Genomic DNA, 14,733 nt, shown 5'->3' with positions numbered 1-14,733 from the left:
ATAAATATTTTAAAAAATGAAAACGAAAACTTCCTGTTTTGCGTCGATCATTTTAGATATGAATCTTCTATGGATTTTTGAGATTTCTCTTGTTCTATGCATAGAAATAAATGAAGAAAATATCGAAGATCATCTAAAAAAAGAAAAGTTTTCATTAGTCTTATTTTTTGCCCCATGGTTAAAAAGTTGCGATAAGGTGGTTGGTGTAATTTCAGAAGTTGAAGCCTATTTTAGAAATAGAGATGATATATTTATTGGGAAAATTGATACATATAAAAGTTTAAAGTTGGCAAGTCACTTTCGTATTGATGACTATTGCTCTTTGAAGTATTTTGTAAAAGGAAGCAAGGTACCCGAGAGGTAAGGGATAAACGTTAACTATTTAATTATTTTTTATTATACCATTTATCATAAAAATAATACCATTTATCATAAAAAAAAATTCTTAAAATTTTTCTCAAACTTTGCATATCAAATACTTTTATATCAAATACTTTATAAATATAGTTTATATTTAAAATAGAAACTTTTATTTTTATTTTGTGTGTTTATATATTTATATACATAAATATATATATATATATATATATATATATATATATATATATATATATATATATATATATATATATATATATATATATATATTCATATATGTATATAATCCAAATTACAGTAGAACTCCGTTAAATTGAAACCTCAAAAGTAATTGTCCGACTTAAATGTTTATTTAAGCAAAGATGTTCATTTGTAGGACTTTTTGAAAATGTCTTTTTTATAACTTTAATTATAGAGATTTAATATTTGTTTTTACGCTGTTCATAACATTCATGACCCGCTGTTCATAACATGATGTTCATGATCTTATTAGTTATATTAGTGCAGTTAATTACTTCAACAATTTAATGACTCCTTGATGCATCGACTGCAAATAGGAAACTATATTTTGGGAAAGAAATCAAAGTGTGATTGATTTAAGACTCTCAATACTAGGATTGAAGGATTAGAGAAGTTAATAAACAATGTTATTTCACGGATTTCTAATGCAAACTTTGTTTTATTTTCTAACTCATTAGTCAAATTGTTTTGGGTCCATACAGGCTTTTTATGCGCACGGTTACGGCACGGAGTGCTTCTAATTCCCTTAAAGCAATGGAGTTTGATTGATTTTCCAATAACAAACAATAAAATTTATTCTGCGCGTGTGTTAGCTGCAGCAAGCCCATATTGCCAAATCTTAAAACTTTTCTGCTATTTGCAAAGGAAAAAAACAATTTTAAGATTAAAGTTTGCTTTTGCTTTAGATTTTCTCTTTTGCAAATTAAAAAGCTTTGTCATTTAAAAATGGTTTTAAATACATAAAATTTTTTGTGTCAAGGATATTATTGATTTTAAACAAAAACATTTACTTTTAGCGGGTTTAGTTTAGATTTTTGGTAGTAATCTTTTCTTTCATTATTCTTTGTTTTTTCTTCTTTTTTTTTGGTAAAAGCCGTACGCCATAAAGATAAGTAAAACGAGTAAGCAATTGCTGAAATTAACTATTTGCGAAGCTATTCCGTTTTTACTGTTTGCGACACTATTCCTTTTTTTTTGTTTTTGACACTATTTATTAAATTCATTTACGACACTAATTCTATTTTTTACGACATTAGGCCTTTTTAATACATTTTTCGGCACTATTCCTGTCACCCGTTAAACTTTGGTGTTTTTGATGATTGAGATTTTTTAACTTTATTTTTTAAATGTATAACATTGAATGTTTTCATTATTTCAGCAAAAGTAAAAATTTTTACTATTTAAAATTATTAAAACTGCAACTAAAACATTTCTTTGGTTGTAGCAGCAGACAAAGAACTTAACGGAGAGATTAACTCTTTTGAAACTTTTATTCAAAATAAATAAAAAGACATCAGCGAGTCTTCTTTATCAAAATCGAATAAGAAAACTGATGATTATAAAGTTTTTTTATAAAACTTGTTTGGTAAAAGCTTTTATTCTTGATAAAAACACGGTTTAATTTTTTGTTTAGCTATGAAGATACTATTTCAAAAGAATCGATTATTAAATTTATTGAGGCAAAGTCTAATGATCAGGAACTAACTGATAGCCTGTACAAAGAACCTTTGATTGAATTAAACCTTGATAATTTTGATAGAGTTGTTAAAAATGAAAACAAGTTTGTAATTGTGTATTTTTATACGTCTTGGTGTAAAAAGTGTACTCTTTTGTCAAAGACAATACGTCAAGTAGCTCAGATATTTCAGGTATAATTTCTTTACAATTTTTTATTTAACTTTGTTAATAGTATTAAAATCAATTTAATAATTGAATTGATCAAAAGCTATGTTAAGGTCAGATCGTGAAACTCAACCTTCTTTTCCGTAACTCCTTAGTACAGGAATGTGTTTGTAGAAATAAAAATACCCAGTTAACTATTTGTAAAACCTTTTATAATATATTTGGTCATAACTACAGGAAAATATTTCTTCATGCTACACTGTGGCTAGCCTTCATGCTAGACTATGGCTGTGACTAAGGCCTTATAACAATTCATTTGCAATTAGTTGGTGACTGATTTATTAACAACTTAATGTTAGAGGTTTTTTGTGAATCCTTATTTTAAAGTATATTTAGTTATGGAATGTTATGTGTTAAAAAAAAAGTCTGTCTGCAAAACAACATGATAAAAAGTTGTATGCTCTGATGTCACATAAAATATTTTTATCCAGGGTTCAGTAGGAGGTTTTCCAAATGTACAACATGGTATACTTATGATATGTAGAGTATGCATGTACTAGCTTACTTTGAAAAGGTTTGTAATTGAACAGGGTAAATTTTTGTTTAGAGAGTCAAAAGCAAAAAAAAGATAACAACTTCTTTTAGCGTTACATTGGAATTTAAATTTTTGATTATGCTGTAATAGTAGTTTCTTCACTCAGTAATAGGAGAGATCTGAGGAGAGATCTGAGGAGAGATCTGAAACATTCTGTTTCAATTGAATTTACTCATTGTCATTTTTAATATGAATAATGAGCAGATGATTATTTATCATCATCATATTAATAACAGTCAATTCTTAAATAAAACTTACAAAGTTATAACTTAGGTTTTATTCAGGAATTAAATAAGGAGCCCAGTTTAGGTAACACCAGAGTGATATGGGCCCCTAACATCTCTCTTTTCATTGGTTGTTTCTTAACGTAAAGCATTATTGCACTTTTATTTTGTTGGTGTTAAATTAAAGAAGATACATTGAATTTTCTGAATATTTTTTTGTAATTTTAGGTTAGTTACAGCTAGTTGACTATATCATTTTTTGTAATTTTAGGTTAGTTACAGCTAGTTGACTATATCATTTTTTGTAATTTTAGGTTAGTTACAGCTAGTTGACTATATCATTTTTTGTAATTTTAGGTTAGTTACAGCTAGTTGACTTCATTTTTTGAAAAAGAGCCGCTCATCCTTATCATAAAATTTTTAAATATGAAGAAAACCAAAATTAAATTTTTTTTTTTACTTTTAAAGTATCTTTATAATTTATGCTTTTTTTTATTCTATAGCTATATATATAACATTTTTTTGTAGAATAACACTTACTTTTATTATTACGTTTCTCTGTTTACTTTAGTAAAAAAAGTATATATTTTATTCATACTCCAATACGCGTATAGGATTTAAATATGTCATTAATTGTTTTCAATAGAATGTTTTTTACTAAACGTTTTACTAAAATTTTTGTGAGTAAATTCAAAAAATATTTAGAACGATAAAGATTGCGTTATCGCTCAATTAGATGGAGAAAAATGGTTTAATATAACTGTAAAAGAAAAAATTGGTGTTTATCCGACTTTTGTGTCTTACTCAAAAACTGAGAAAGATGGTAAACTTTATTATCCTGGAAAATTTGACGAAAATTGGACATATTATAACATCACAAAATTTTTAAATATCAATTGTGGGTTACGGAAAGGTACTGCTGAAGCTGAAGATGAAAAAGTAAAAACTTAATTTTTGCAATAATTTTTTATAATTTTTTTTTGTAAATTTAATTTGGTGTTAATTTAAGATAATGCAAAATAAATTAACTTTTCTCAATGCATCGAGAAAAATAAATGGATTGCTGCTTGTTGCAAATTAATGGCGATGTTTTTCTCATTCTATACAACTTTAAGTTTATTACAAAATGGAGGGTTTGGCTAAAAATCCGCCAGACATTAAATGTTAAATTTATACAGTTAATTTAATGATATATAAACAATTTAAAAACTTTGAATTTTTTTGAAAATTTAAAGAAAAATAATAATTACAAAATTTTACTTCAAATTTTAAAATTATTGTAAAAAATGTTTCTATTCTTATTTTGAAAAAATAAGAAGAGTAGAAATTGTTCTTAATAAAGAAAAAAATGTACTTAATAAACTTTGTTGCTGTTGAATTCTGTGGTGCATTTTTGTAGCTTTTTTTCATACTCTGGATGGTTGCTTGGTTTTTTGTACATTTGCCAGTGGCTACTGAAAAAATGATAAATGTTACGGTTGCTTTCTCTGAATAACTTTTCATAGAGCTATTGTGGCGTCGGATGAATAGTGAATTCCGGCGCAATACATAATCATAAAGTTTTTATGGTGGTGTAGTAAAGTTGTCAATAGAAAGCTCTATGAAAAGTTATTCAGCCTCTGAACAATTTTATCACCATTGCCATTATCAAAAGTATTTTCAAAACAAGCATTGAAAAAAGTCATTTAACATTCTTAGTGTGTCAATGGAGGGAACAGATTAAGTGAAAATTGCTGATAGATAGATATTTTTAAAAGCTTTTTGTTCTTATTTCTTGCATTTATTTCTTGCACTTTATTTCTTGCACTTATTTCTTCACTTATTTCCAACTAGTTGTCTAACACAAAACGGCTGAACGTGAAGTAAAGCAAGCTATGTCCAAATCTTTGAGAAAAGGTTTGAACTTAATACATATTTGACTTAAAAAGATTACAATTTAGGGTTGTAAATAGTTTTATAACATTGGACAACGATAGGACAGAAAAAATCTTGCAATTTTTTGATTTACAGAAAGGTTTTTTAAACTTCCTGTAGATCAATTATTGTATTGTATCGATTTGATAATTTACAAAAAACCTTGTGATTTTTTGAAAACCTTGGGAGTTTTAACTGTCTGATGTTGAAACATAAATTGCATGATTTTGAATAGATTTATTTGATAAACATCTCTCATGCTTCTAAGTAAAGGTTTAGCATTAGCCATTTGGAAAATAATTTGTATTGTTTGTTTCTGTTGTTTAAAGAAACATTTTAGTTAAGATGTGTTTGTACCATTACATAAGTAACTATTTATAAATACAAAATATTTTGTATTCATAAATATATAAAGTTAGTGTGGTGTTCTCGTTAAATCTAAGATTTGACAATAAAAATTTTATACATAATACCAATATTTCTTGAGATTTTGATTTGAGAGATTTGAGATTTATTATGATCTCTCTAGTATAAATTTTCATTTATTAAAACACCAAATAAGATGTTTGTGAAAGGGCGCTCAGTTTTGATATTGTTTATAAATAACATCGGTAAAGGTTGAGGAATATATTGAAACGTTCGTTTAGAATAGGATAAGTTTGATATTTATTCTTGTTCCTTGATTGCTACTTGAAATACTAATTTTACACTGGCATTTAAATAAATTTTAACTTAATAAATTAATATATACAAATGAGTTTTATTAGCCTAAAGTAAAGTGGTGTCGTCGGAAAACATAAGAGCAGTGTCGTCGGCAAACATAAGATAGTGTCGTCGGCAAACATATGAGCAGTGTCTAAAGTTTATATGGACCATTAACATAAATTAAAAGTAATATTTATATGTTTATTTTTATTTTGTTATTACTTAAATATTAATTATTCATTATTTTTAATTTATATGCATAAACATTGTATGTTTATTTATCCGCAGACATTTAAAGATATAAACTGTTTTCAGTTAACTAACTAGTAAACCATTTATGATATTCTTGCGATATTTCATAGTTTTGCTAATCTGATAGTTTTCATACAATATATATATATATATATATATATATATATATATATATATATATATATATATATATATATATATATATATATATATATATATATATATATATATTTATATATATATATATATATATATATATATATGTATATATATATATATATCCATTAGTGTGTTCCAAAAAAATGACTTTTTTGAATTTCAACCAACATTGCATTTCATAAGGTGCCCCAACCTTGATATTACTAATAAATTTTTTTTTTCTTATGATTAGATTACTCCTTGGCTTCCCTCAATGGGTCCAAAGGTCATTTTTTGCCCATATTTCGGACTAAGGGGAGAGTTACCATTATCCAAATTATATTTTCTATCTTTTTTTTGTGTTTTATCTTTTTGAAGGAAATAAAAATAGAATGTTTAGATTAATTTTTTTTTTCTTGAACAACAAAGATCAAAAAATTAAAAAAAAGCATTTTTAAGCTTTTTTGCACTATATTAGTGTTCTGCTTGTTAGCAAGATACTTTAAATATTAAAATATTTATATTTACATGATAAAGTTATATTTATGATTAGTTTCTGAAGTTTTTTTAAATTTTTTTATTATTCACCTCCTCAAGGCCGAGAAGGCCATTACAGAAGAGGAGGCTACTTAATAGTGGTTATAACCCTCTCTCAACTCTATAACTCCGAAACACGAACCTTGATGAACATGGCCGCTACGCAGAGAAACAAGTTGAAAAGTTGAAACAAGTAATTAGTTGACAAGTAAAGTTGAAACAAGTAATTAGTTGTCAAACATAATTCATGTTTTTAAATTTATTTTGTAAATAAAGAATTCTTTACATAATCAGATTTTTTTAATTGTTCTTTCACTCTTATATTTTTTTGATACGAGGAACTTTGTCTTTTATCCTCATTGTGCCATTTATTGATCAATTGCTAAAAAGAATATTTAAAAGTAACGAGCTCGTTAAATAAATTTTTAACATAAACAGCAAGGACCAAACATAAAAAATAGATATCTAAACTAGTTTTATAGCCCTCTCACTACAATCATTTACTACTTCAATATTATTCACAAATTGTTTGAATTCTAGGTAATTGTTATTTAGATCCCATGTCTCAGATGGAGTCTTAAGCCACTGTAAGTTATAAGCGAGGTCAAACTTGAGGGAGTATCATTATTAAACATAAGGGAGTTCAGTATATTTATATTAACTTGATGTCTCTATTTGGCATAAGTTGTAGGTCTTGGGGTTGATTACAACTTCTTGGCGATGTCACTCCGTTCATTTTTATCAACAAGAGACATAACTAAAATATTTGGGTCTATGTACCAGGTGTGTCTCTTTAGAGACTCTGTAACAGGTTTTGCCTGGGCAGGATTGATTTTTGAGTATCTCACCATCTGCCAAAGAGCTTTCATATCCTAAAGATTTCATTTCCTAAAGACTATTAAATATTTTCAAAGAGAAAAAAGTAATAAAAACCAAAATGATTAAAAACTTTTAAAACATAGAAATGTCACCTGATATGGAGCGACTGCCGGAATTTCAGCCTTTATAAACCACTCAGTGTAAAATACAGCTGTGAAGAATGCCATATCATTTATTTCTTTCTTCTCGAAATCTGTCAAACTAGAAATGTTGTCTAGAAGGAGATACAATTTCGGAAAGTATATTCCCTTTGCCGTGAATCTGGCATGGTGTACAGACCCAGTTTTTCTTAGTCTGTACTATTCACCACCAGAAAAAACATTGTTGTCAATTCCACTAACTCTAGATAATCAGACCTACATCCATCCTAAATAAGACTATTTATTTAGACACAAAACAGTAGCTTACTAAACATATTTTATTACAGAGTATTCAATTTATTCAAAATTTTAAATACCTTTTTCATTGTTTTCATTCTGATAATATTTTAAGAAAAAGATAAGACTTCCTTGAACTGTACCTGCAGCCAGCTATCAGAAATAACTTCATTTTTTACTTTGTTTAACGCAATGGAATTTTGATCGATTGAGTTCCTCACATCTTTAAGCTTCTTAAACAATGGAACAGGCCATTTGTTTTTGGATAAATGTTCCAGTAGTGAATAATATGCCTTTCATAGATGTGATGCCTACATGCTTAGAAAAGTAGAGGTCTATCAAGCTCTGAAGCTAATCTAATGCACACACCCTTTTTATTACCAGTATTTACAGAAGTTGTATCAAAAACGCATCCTTGTAATTTATTAAAAATATCAAATTGATGAAGAAGTTTTTTGATTGTATTCTTCTGTCTTCTCCAGTACAAGAGTTCAAATGAGGAATCCTAAGAAGCTCACTCTGTCCATCTAATTTGATGGAAACAGCAAGTTTGTCAAGTTGATGTTCTATTCCGTTTGTGAGCTCTTTAACTATTTTTCCATCAAAATGGAGAATAATTGGTAATGATGAAGATTTAACAAGATCAGTAACATGTTTTTTAATCTTTTCTCCTTCTTTAGTGACAACTTCCTCTGCAACTCTAAACGCAGTTAAAGAAGATATTGCAAAACAATATCTTCTTTAACTGCGATTAGTAACATCACCTCCTAAATCAGCAATAACACTTGCCACTATTGAAGTTTGTTGTCTCTAACTGAAAGTCCCTCACCTATTGCTGTGAGAGCTGTTTTTTTTTTAGTATTTTTTGGTAAAAAACAACAGAGGTAGATTGTTTTTTTTTTATATCTGCTACATATTCACAGTCAGAGTTATTATCATTACTTGAAGAGTTTTTTTTTTTTTTTTTTTTTTTTTTTTTTCCAATTTTTATTTTAGGTGCCTCAAGAAGTCCTAACGGTTTTGTCATAGAGCACCGCGGAAGTGCATTTAACCAGGAAGTTCACGCCTCCTTCCTTACCGTGACGCGAAAATTTGTCCAGAGCTCGTTTCGAACCTCGATCTCCTGCTTATAAAGCAAGCGCTCTAACCACTGCGCCACGGCCGCACTAAAATACTTCAAAATAAAAAATGGTAACAAAACGATGCAGTGACCACTTTTAAAAACTGTCTAGATTGTTACCATTGTTTAGTTTAATTTCCATGTTGAATATGGAACAAAATATTTTGTGGGATCTCTTAATAGTGTACATAAACCTTTTACCATTTGTTCCTATTCTTTCCATTCTATTTCCAAGTTGGTCCAAGATAAACGCAATATCTTTGTTTTTGGCTTTGGATGTCCTTCTCCTGTCTTTAATAATATCTTCAATTAGTTCTTCTTTTTTTTACTAATCCAAAAGCATTTTAACATTTCTTCAAAAAATTCCTCATTCCTTTTCGTATCTGTTGGGCTGTTCCTTTTGCTATTCTTCTTTAACGTGTAATAGTTGTTCACCATTTTATCAATCTTCTTTCTTTAAAATGTAAAATTTATTCAATGTTTAAAATAAAGATAAAAACAAGTTTGTTAATAAATTTTGATTTCATAATTTACCTGATATGTTTAAAGGTTATGATAGGGAATCCTGCAAGATTCCATGACCTTACCTATATAGACATTACACAACAGTTAGCTTGTGGAGGGCATCTGATCTCAAATGAATTAATTTCGAAATGACACCTAATTAAAACCGTTTTCTTTACTTTGGGATTCAAGTTTTTTTAGGTATAGGAAGTATTGCAAAACCTCTATGCCAGTAGGAAGTTTATAACATGAAAGATTTTCTCTAACTTTCTTTACTAGAAATACTTCAGCCTTATTTTGAGTAAGCTTCGACTTTTTTTTTGGTGGCATTTTACTATTAAGTAACTTTTTTTAAGTTAGTTAGTTCCTGAAAAGATAAATGATAACCAAAATATAAAGTAAGTTAAAAATCGAATCGCACACACAAGAAAAAATATAATTGTTCACAAAATAAAACAAATATATGTGTTTTTAAAGTATAACAGAAAACACATTAAAATGGTACATAGGACAAAGATAGTAAAAGATAGTGAAATATAGCAAAATAAAACAATTTTTTTGAATTTTTTGATCTTCATTGTTCAAATAAAAAAACAAATTAAGCTTAACATTATATCTTTATTTTTTCAAAAAAGAAAAAATAACAAAAAAAAAAGAAAAATTATTTTGAATAATGGTAACATTCCCCTCAGTTAGTCCGAAATATGGGCAAAAAACGGGCAAAAAATGACCTTTGGACCCATTGAAGGAAGTCAAGGAGTGGTCTAATCATAAAAAAAAAAAAAATTTATTAGTAATATCAAGGTTGGAGCACCTTATGAAAAGCAATGTTAGTTGAAATTCATAAAAGTCATTTTTATGGAACACCCTAATATCCATAGAAGTTGAATCAATATTTCATGTACATGAAATTCACATTATGGTTGTCGCTGATTGTCTGGAGGTGGTCTTAAAACTTAGTCGTCTGCAAAAAAATCATTGCTTTCAGTCAATAATATAAAGAACCATCTTAGATTTTACCCTAAGTAAAAATCATGGCCAATGAACAATTGAAATAGGGCCATGTTCTCAGATGAAAGCACAATAAATCAGTTCCACCAATATTCTTGTAATATATACTGAAAACTGTAATATATACAAAAGCAGTCTTATAATTCAAGCAGTCTTATAATTCAAAATATGTCATTGGTAAAGTGCGACAATGTTAAAAAATTATGATAACCTGCATAATTAAATCAGAATAAAATATATTTTACAAAATATTATTTAATTTTAAAAATATAAATTAGTTATATTATAGAATATAAATAATTTATAAATAACGAATATGCGAGACTTTGAAAACAGTTAAATCTCGAAAAATAATAATAATAAATAATGATAAAAATTTGCTTATATTATTTACATAAGAAAAATTTGTGCATTTTATAAGACGATGAAACTTATTTTTAAAAGAAATACTCGATGCTTCCAGGCAATCAACACTATTATCAGTCGTAACGTTATAAAGTCTCGCATATTTGTTTTTTATAAATTATTTATATTCTATAATATAACTAATTTATATTTTTAAAATTAAATAATATTTTGTAAAATATATCTTATTCTGATTTAAAAATATATCTTATTCTGATTAAAACATACGAATGACTAAAGCCATCTTTTTATAAAGCCCTTATGTAGGCTTTACAAGTTACAAATAAAATAAGATTGTTTAAAGTACTAATCAGGTCATTTCAATTAGTATCTTGATAGACAGATGATCTCGCTTGATGTTACAACAGAACAAAAATCCGATGCAGCGCATACAAACTTAAACAAAACTGAAAAAGTTTGTTGACTCAGAGGAAAATGTCGATTGAGATTACAAAGGAGGGAGGCTCTAAGAAGTCGTTTTTGTATGTGACGCAATTTACGAACTTATTACAATATATTCAATGTGTTTCTTACTAATAGTTAATAAACGTGCCAGTAAAAACTAATGTTACTATATTGTTTCATTGATTATTTGATGTAAATCAACAATGAAAATTTGGCGTTTTTAAATTTTATTTTGATTTGTATACACTTTTGTTTTATTTGAGATAAAGAGTTCTCCAAATTCAGCAATAATTCTAAAATAGTTCCAAGACTCCTATAAGAATCTTATAGAACCTATAGAAATCCTAAGATAATCCTATAGGATTTCTAAAAAGTGTTAGAATTAACACTTATTATAGAATTCCTATAGGATCAATAGGATTATCTCCGGATTTCTTCATAGAAATTCTTCAAAAAGTATTTTATAAAAAAAAGGTTAAAAGAATTTGTTTGAATATAAATATGCATAAATACGAATATATATATATATATGAATAAAATATAAATATGCATAAATATGAAAATATAAATACGAATATATATATATATGAATAAAATATAAATATGCATAAATATGAAAATATATATATATTCATATTTATGCATATTTATATTCAAACAAATTCTATATATATATATATATATATATATATATATATATATATATATATATATATATATATATATATATATATATATATATATATATATGTATGAGTAAAACATAAATATGCATAAATATGAATAAAATTATGCGCCCATATATTTGAAAATTACATTATAGGACAGTTAATCTAGAAATGATTCCAAAACTACAATACATCTTATAACAATCATTCTAAGCAAATTAAACCGACTTTTACTACAGATTTCATCAAACTTTCAACTTATACAGTTGGAATGTTTATTGAGGCTTCTAGAACTGAAAAATGTTACACTGTATTTTTAAAACCTAATTTGACGGTTGAAAAACACTTTATATAGTATGTTGTGTATAACATTTATTGTATACCTTATGTATTATTTCAGTTAATTCTGCATATATTTTTTTAAGGTTGGTACATTAGACGAACTTAATGTATATGCTAAACACTTTATGCAACAAATAGACACGAAACGCAAGAAAACCGTGCGACATGTGATACAATTAATTCAAGAATTTTCTCCGCACAAACGCTGGAAAGGAGAAATATACGTGGATCTTATGACTACGATTATGAAAGAAGGAGACATTTATATTAGCAATGAAATCAACAGAATTGAAAGATTATTGCATGCTGGAATTGTTCAAGATAAAGAAAACCTTATACAAAAAAAAAATATTTTAAAAGAATTTAATTATTATAACCGCGATGAACTATGATCTTTATAAAACAATATTTTTAAAAAATATTTTCAAAATTTATTTTCAGATTTAATCAGTACTTTTTTAAAATCAGTTTAAACTTTGATCGGAATTCTTTAGACAATCCTTTAAGTTTACTAAATGTTCAGTTGGAGGAGGATATCGCAACGGAGTGACACTATTTGGATTCCTGGAAACAACTATTTTCTCAAAAGAAGGCGACCGAGGAGAATATACGTTACTAATACGAATAGGCGAGTTGTTAGTCGATTGCGGTGAGTTAAAACCACTACGCGGTAGAGTAATTTTGAGCGGTGCCATAGTCGGACGTATACCACGCGAAATTACACTCCCAGGAAAATAAGTAAATACTTCTTTTCCTGATGCATTTTTACTCAAAGTAGTCTCTATATTTAAAATTTTACCCGTATTCATGTTTTTATCTAATATTTTTGAAGCATTAGACATAGGTGAACCGTGAAGAGAATTTGATACGCTATTAGAGACAGTTATAGATGAACCGTGAAGAGAACTTGAAATGCGCGAGTTAACATTTTTCTGAACATTTTGATGATTAACTATAAATTGAGGTTGATCACCATGTGAAGAAGGAAACCGAGATTTTTGCCCAGATTGTAGCAATGCTTGTATACTAGCAACAGGTACACATGTACCAGTGGCAACTGAAGATAGAACAGTTCTATCAGTAAACTTACTTTGGCTAGCATTTGATGATATAAGCTGATTAAGTGAAAGTAAATGCACGTTGCCATCATTTTTTGAAGTTCTTACATTTTGTAAATTAGGGGGGTGCGAAGTAATGACTTGGGATCCATTGTTCCCTTTTACTTGGATAAGCTTTAAAGTTGTTTTTTGACCCCCAGCATGAGTTTGAGAGAAGTTATTTGATTGCACAACTAAGCGGGTAATAGCGTTATTTTGGTTTTGCAAAGTAAGTAATGGTTTACTTACACGTATTTGTTCAAGAAAAGGTCCACTGGAACGAATAACTTGAGAGAAAGGTGCAACATTTGCACGAACAATTGTATTATGAAGGATAGATGAATTGCTTAGTGACGAACTTACAACTTTGTTTTGAGCAATCTTTGAAGTCAAATATTGGTTCAAATTTTGAAATGTTTCTTTGTTAGCATTTGTTATGGCTCTACTGCATTCAGTATTTATTTGATTAGTGTTTAGAATTACACGAACATGTTGACGTTCGACTAAGTTATCGGGAACTGTATTATTTATAATTACTTGATCTTTTGATTCACTGACAGATTTTTGTATGGTTTGAGTTATATGTTGTGGACTAATTTGAAGATCAACATTGCTACCAGAAATCAATTGCTCAGGAATTATTTTTTTTTTTAGATTTTGATGTTTAGCCGTTTTGTTTAAATCGGTAGAAATGGAAACAACGCTAGATTCATTAAAATGTTTCTTTATATTAACTTGATGTTTAGGAGAATTAGTGTCTTGTACAATATTGCAATTTTCTGGCAAAATATTTCTATTTTCATAAATAGGTACTTCATATTCTTTTTTTTGAGAATTGTTATTATTATAAGCCGACAAATTTTGATGCGATTGAAAAGATGAATTTGTAATTAGCTCATCGTTTTGTTGCAAATCGAGAAAATTGCTACTTAATACACCATCATCAAAAACATCATCTTCTCCACTCAACATTAAAGATTGGGTAGCCATTAAAGTCTCATCTTCAAAAAGCGAATGAAACTCATTAGAGGTGTCCATGTTGCAGGTATCTAGCTTAGATATTTTCAGGATCGAAGATTCATTTATTTGTTTTCTTTTTACAGCAGTTTTTTTTTTAGTGAAACTATTAGTTGCGTTTATAGAAGTTTCAGATATCGATTTAACAGTGCTTTCAGATGAATTATTAATTTCTTCTTCTAATGTATTGTCAAACAAGTCTTTCTTTATATTTGAAACTTTACAGTTTTTATCTTCTTTTTCGGGTTTTTTCTGAAAATAAACGGTACAATTGAATAATAAACAGGTCGACTGCATAATTG

At 27.6% G+C, this 14,733-nt stretch overlaps 2 protein-coding genes across 2 annotated transcripts in view; one reads left to right on the top strand and one right to left on the bottom strand.

The window, feature by feature from the left end:
* Positions 1–12: 12 nt before the first annotated feature.
* Positions 13–12,764, top strand: LOC100199495 (uncharacterized). Its single transcript, XM_065788135.1, has 4 exons — positions 13–360; positions 2,033–2,267; positions 3,766–3,999; positions 12,401–12,764. Exons 1-4 carry the CDS (start codon positions 17–19, stop codon positions 12,707–12,709), a joined length of 1,122 nt encoding a protein of 373 aa, XP_065644207.1. The 5' UTR covers positions 13–16; the 3' UTR covers positions 12,710–12,764.
* Positions 12,726–14,733, bottom strand: part of LOC100212099 (nuclear factor related to kappa-B-binding protein) — a 56,854-nt gene continuing 54,846 nt past the window's right edge. The window contains exon 26 of the mRNA XM_065788134.1: positions 12,726–14,683. Within this exon, the coding sequence (XP_065644206.1) occupies positions 12,782–14,683 (1,902 nt within the window). The 3' untranslated portion in view covers positions 12,726–12,781. The remainder of the gene's footprint in view (positions 14,684–14,733) is intronic.

This window comes from Hydra vulgaris, chromosome 01 (genome assembly GCF_038396675.1).
Source record: "Hydra vulgaris chromosome 01, alternate assembly HydraT2T_AEP".
Taxonomy (NCBI): domain Eukaryota; kingdom Metazoa; phylum Cnidaria; class Hydrozoa; order Anthoathecata; family Hydridae; genus Hydra; species Hydra vulgaris.
This window is presented reverse-complemented; position numbering and strand designations above follow the sequence as displayed.

Bases quoted from the DNA above. Each gene is read 5' to 3' on its own strand.
- LOC100199495 (XM_065788135.1), top strand. From the start codon at position 17: ATGAAAACGAAAACTTCCTGTTTTGCGTCGATCATTTTAGATATGAAT. The intron at 361-2,032 runs GTAAGGGATAAA...TTTTTTGTTTAG, and splicing joins GGAAGCAAGGTACCCGAGAG to CTATGAAGATACTATTTCAA. The intron at 4,000-12,400 runs GTAAAAACTTAA...TATTTTTTTAAG, and splicing joins CTGAAGCTGAAGATGAAAAA to GTTGGTACATTAGACGAACT.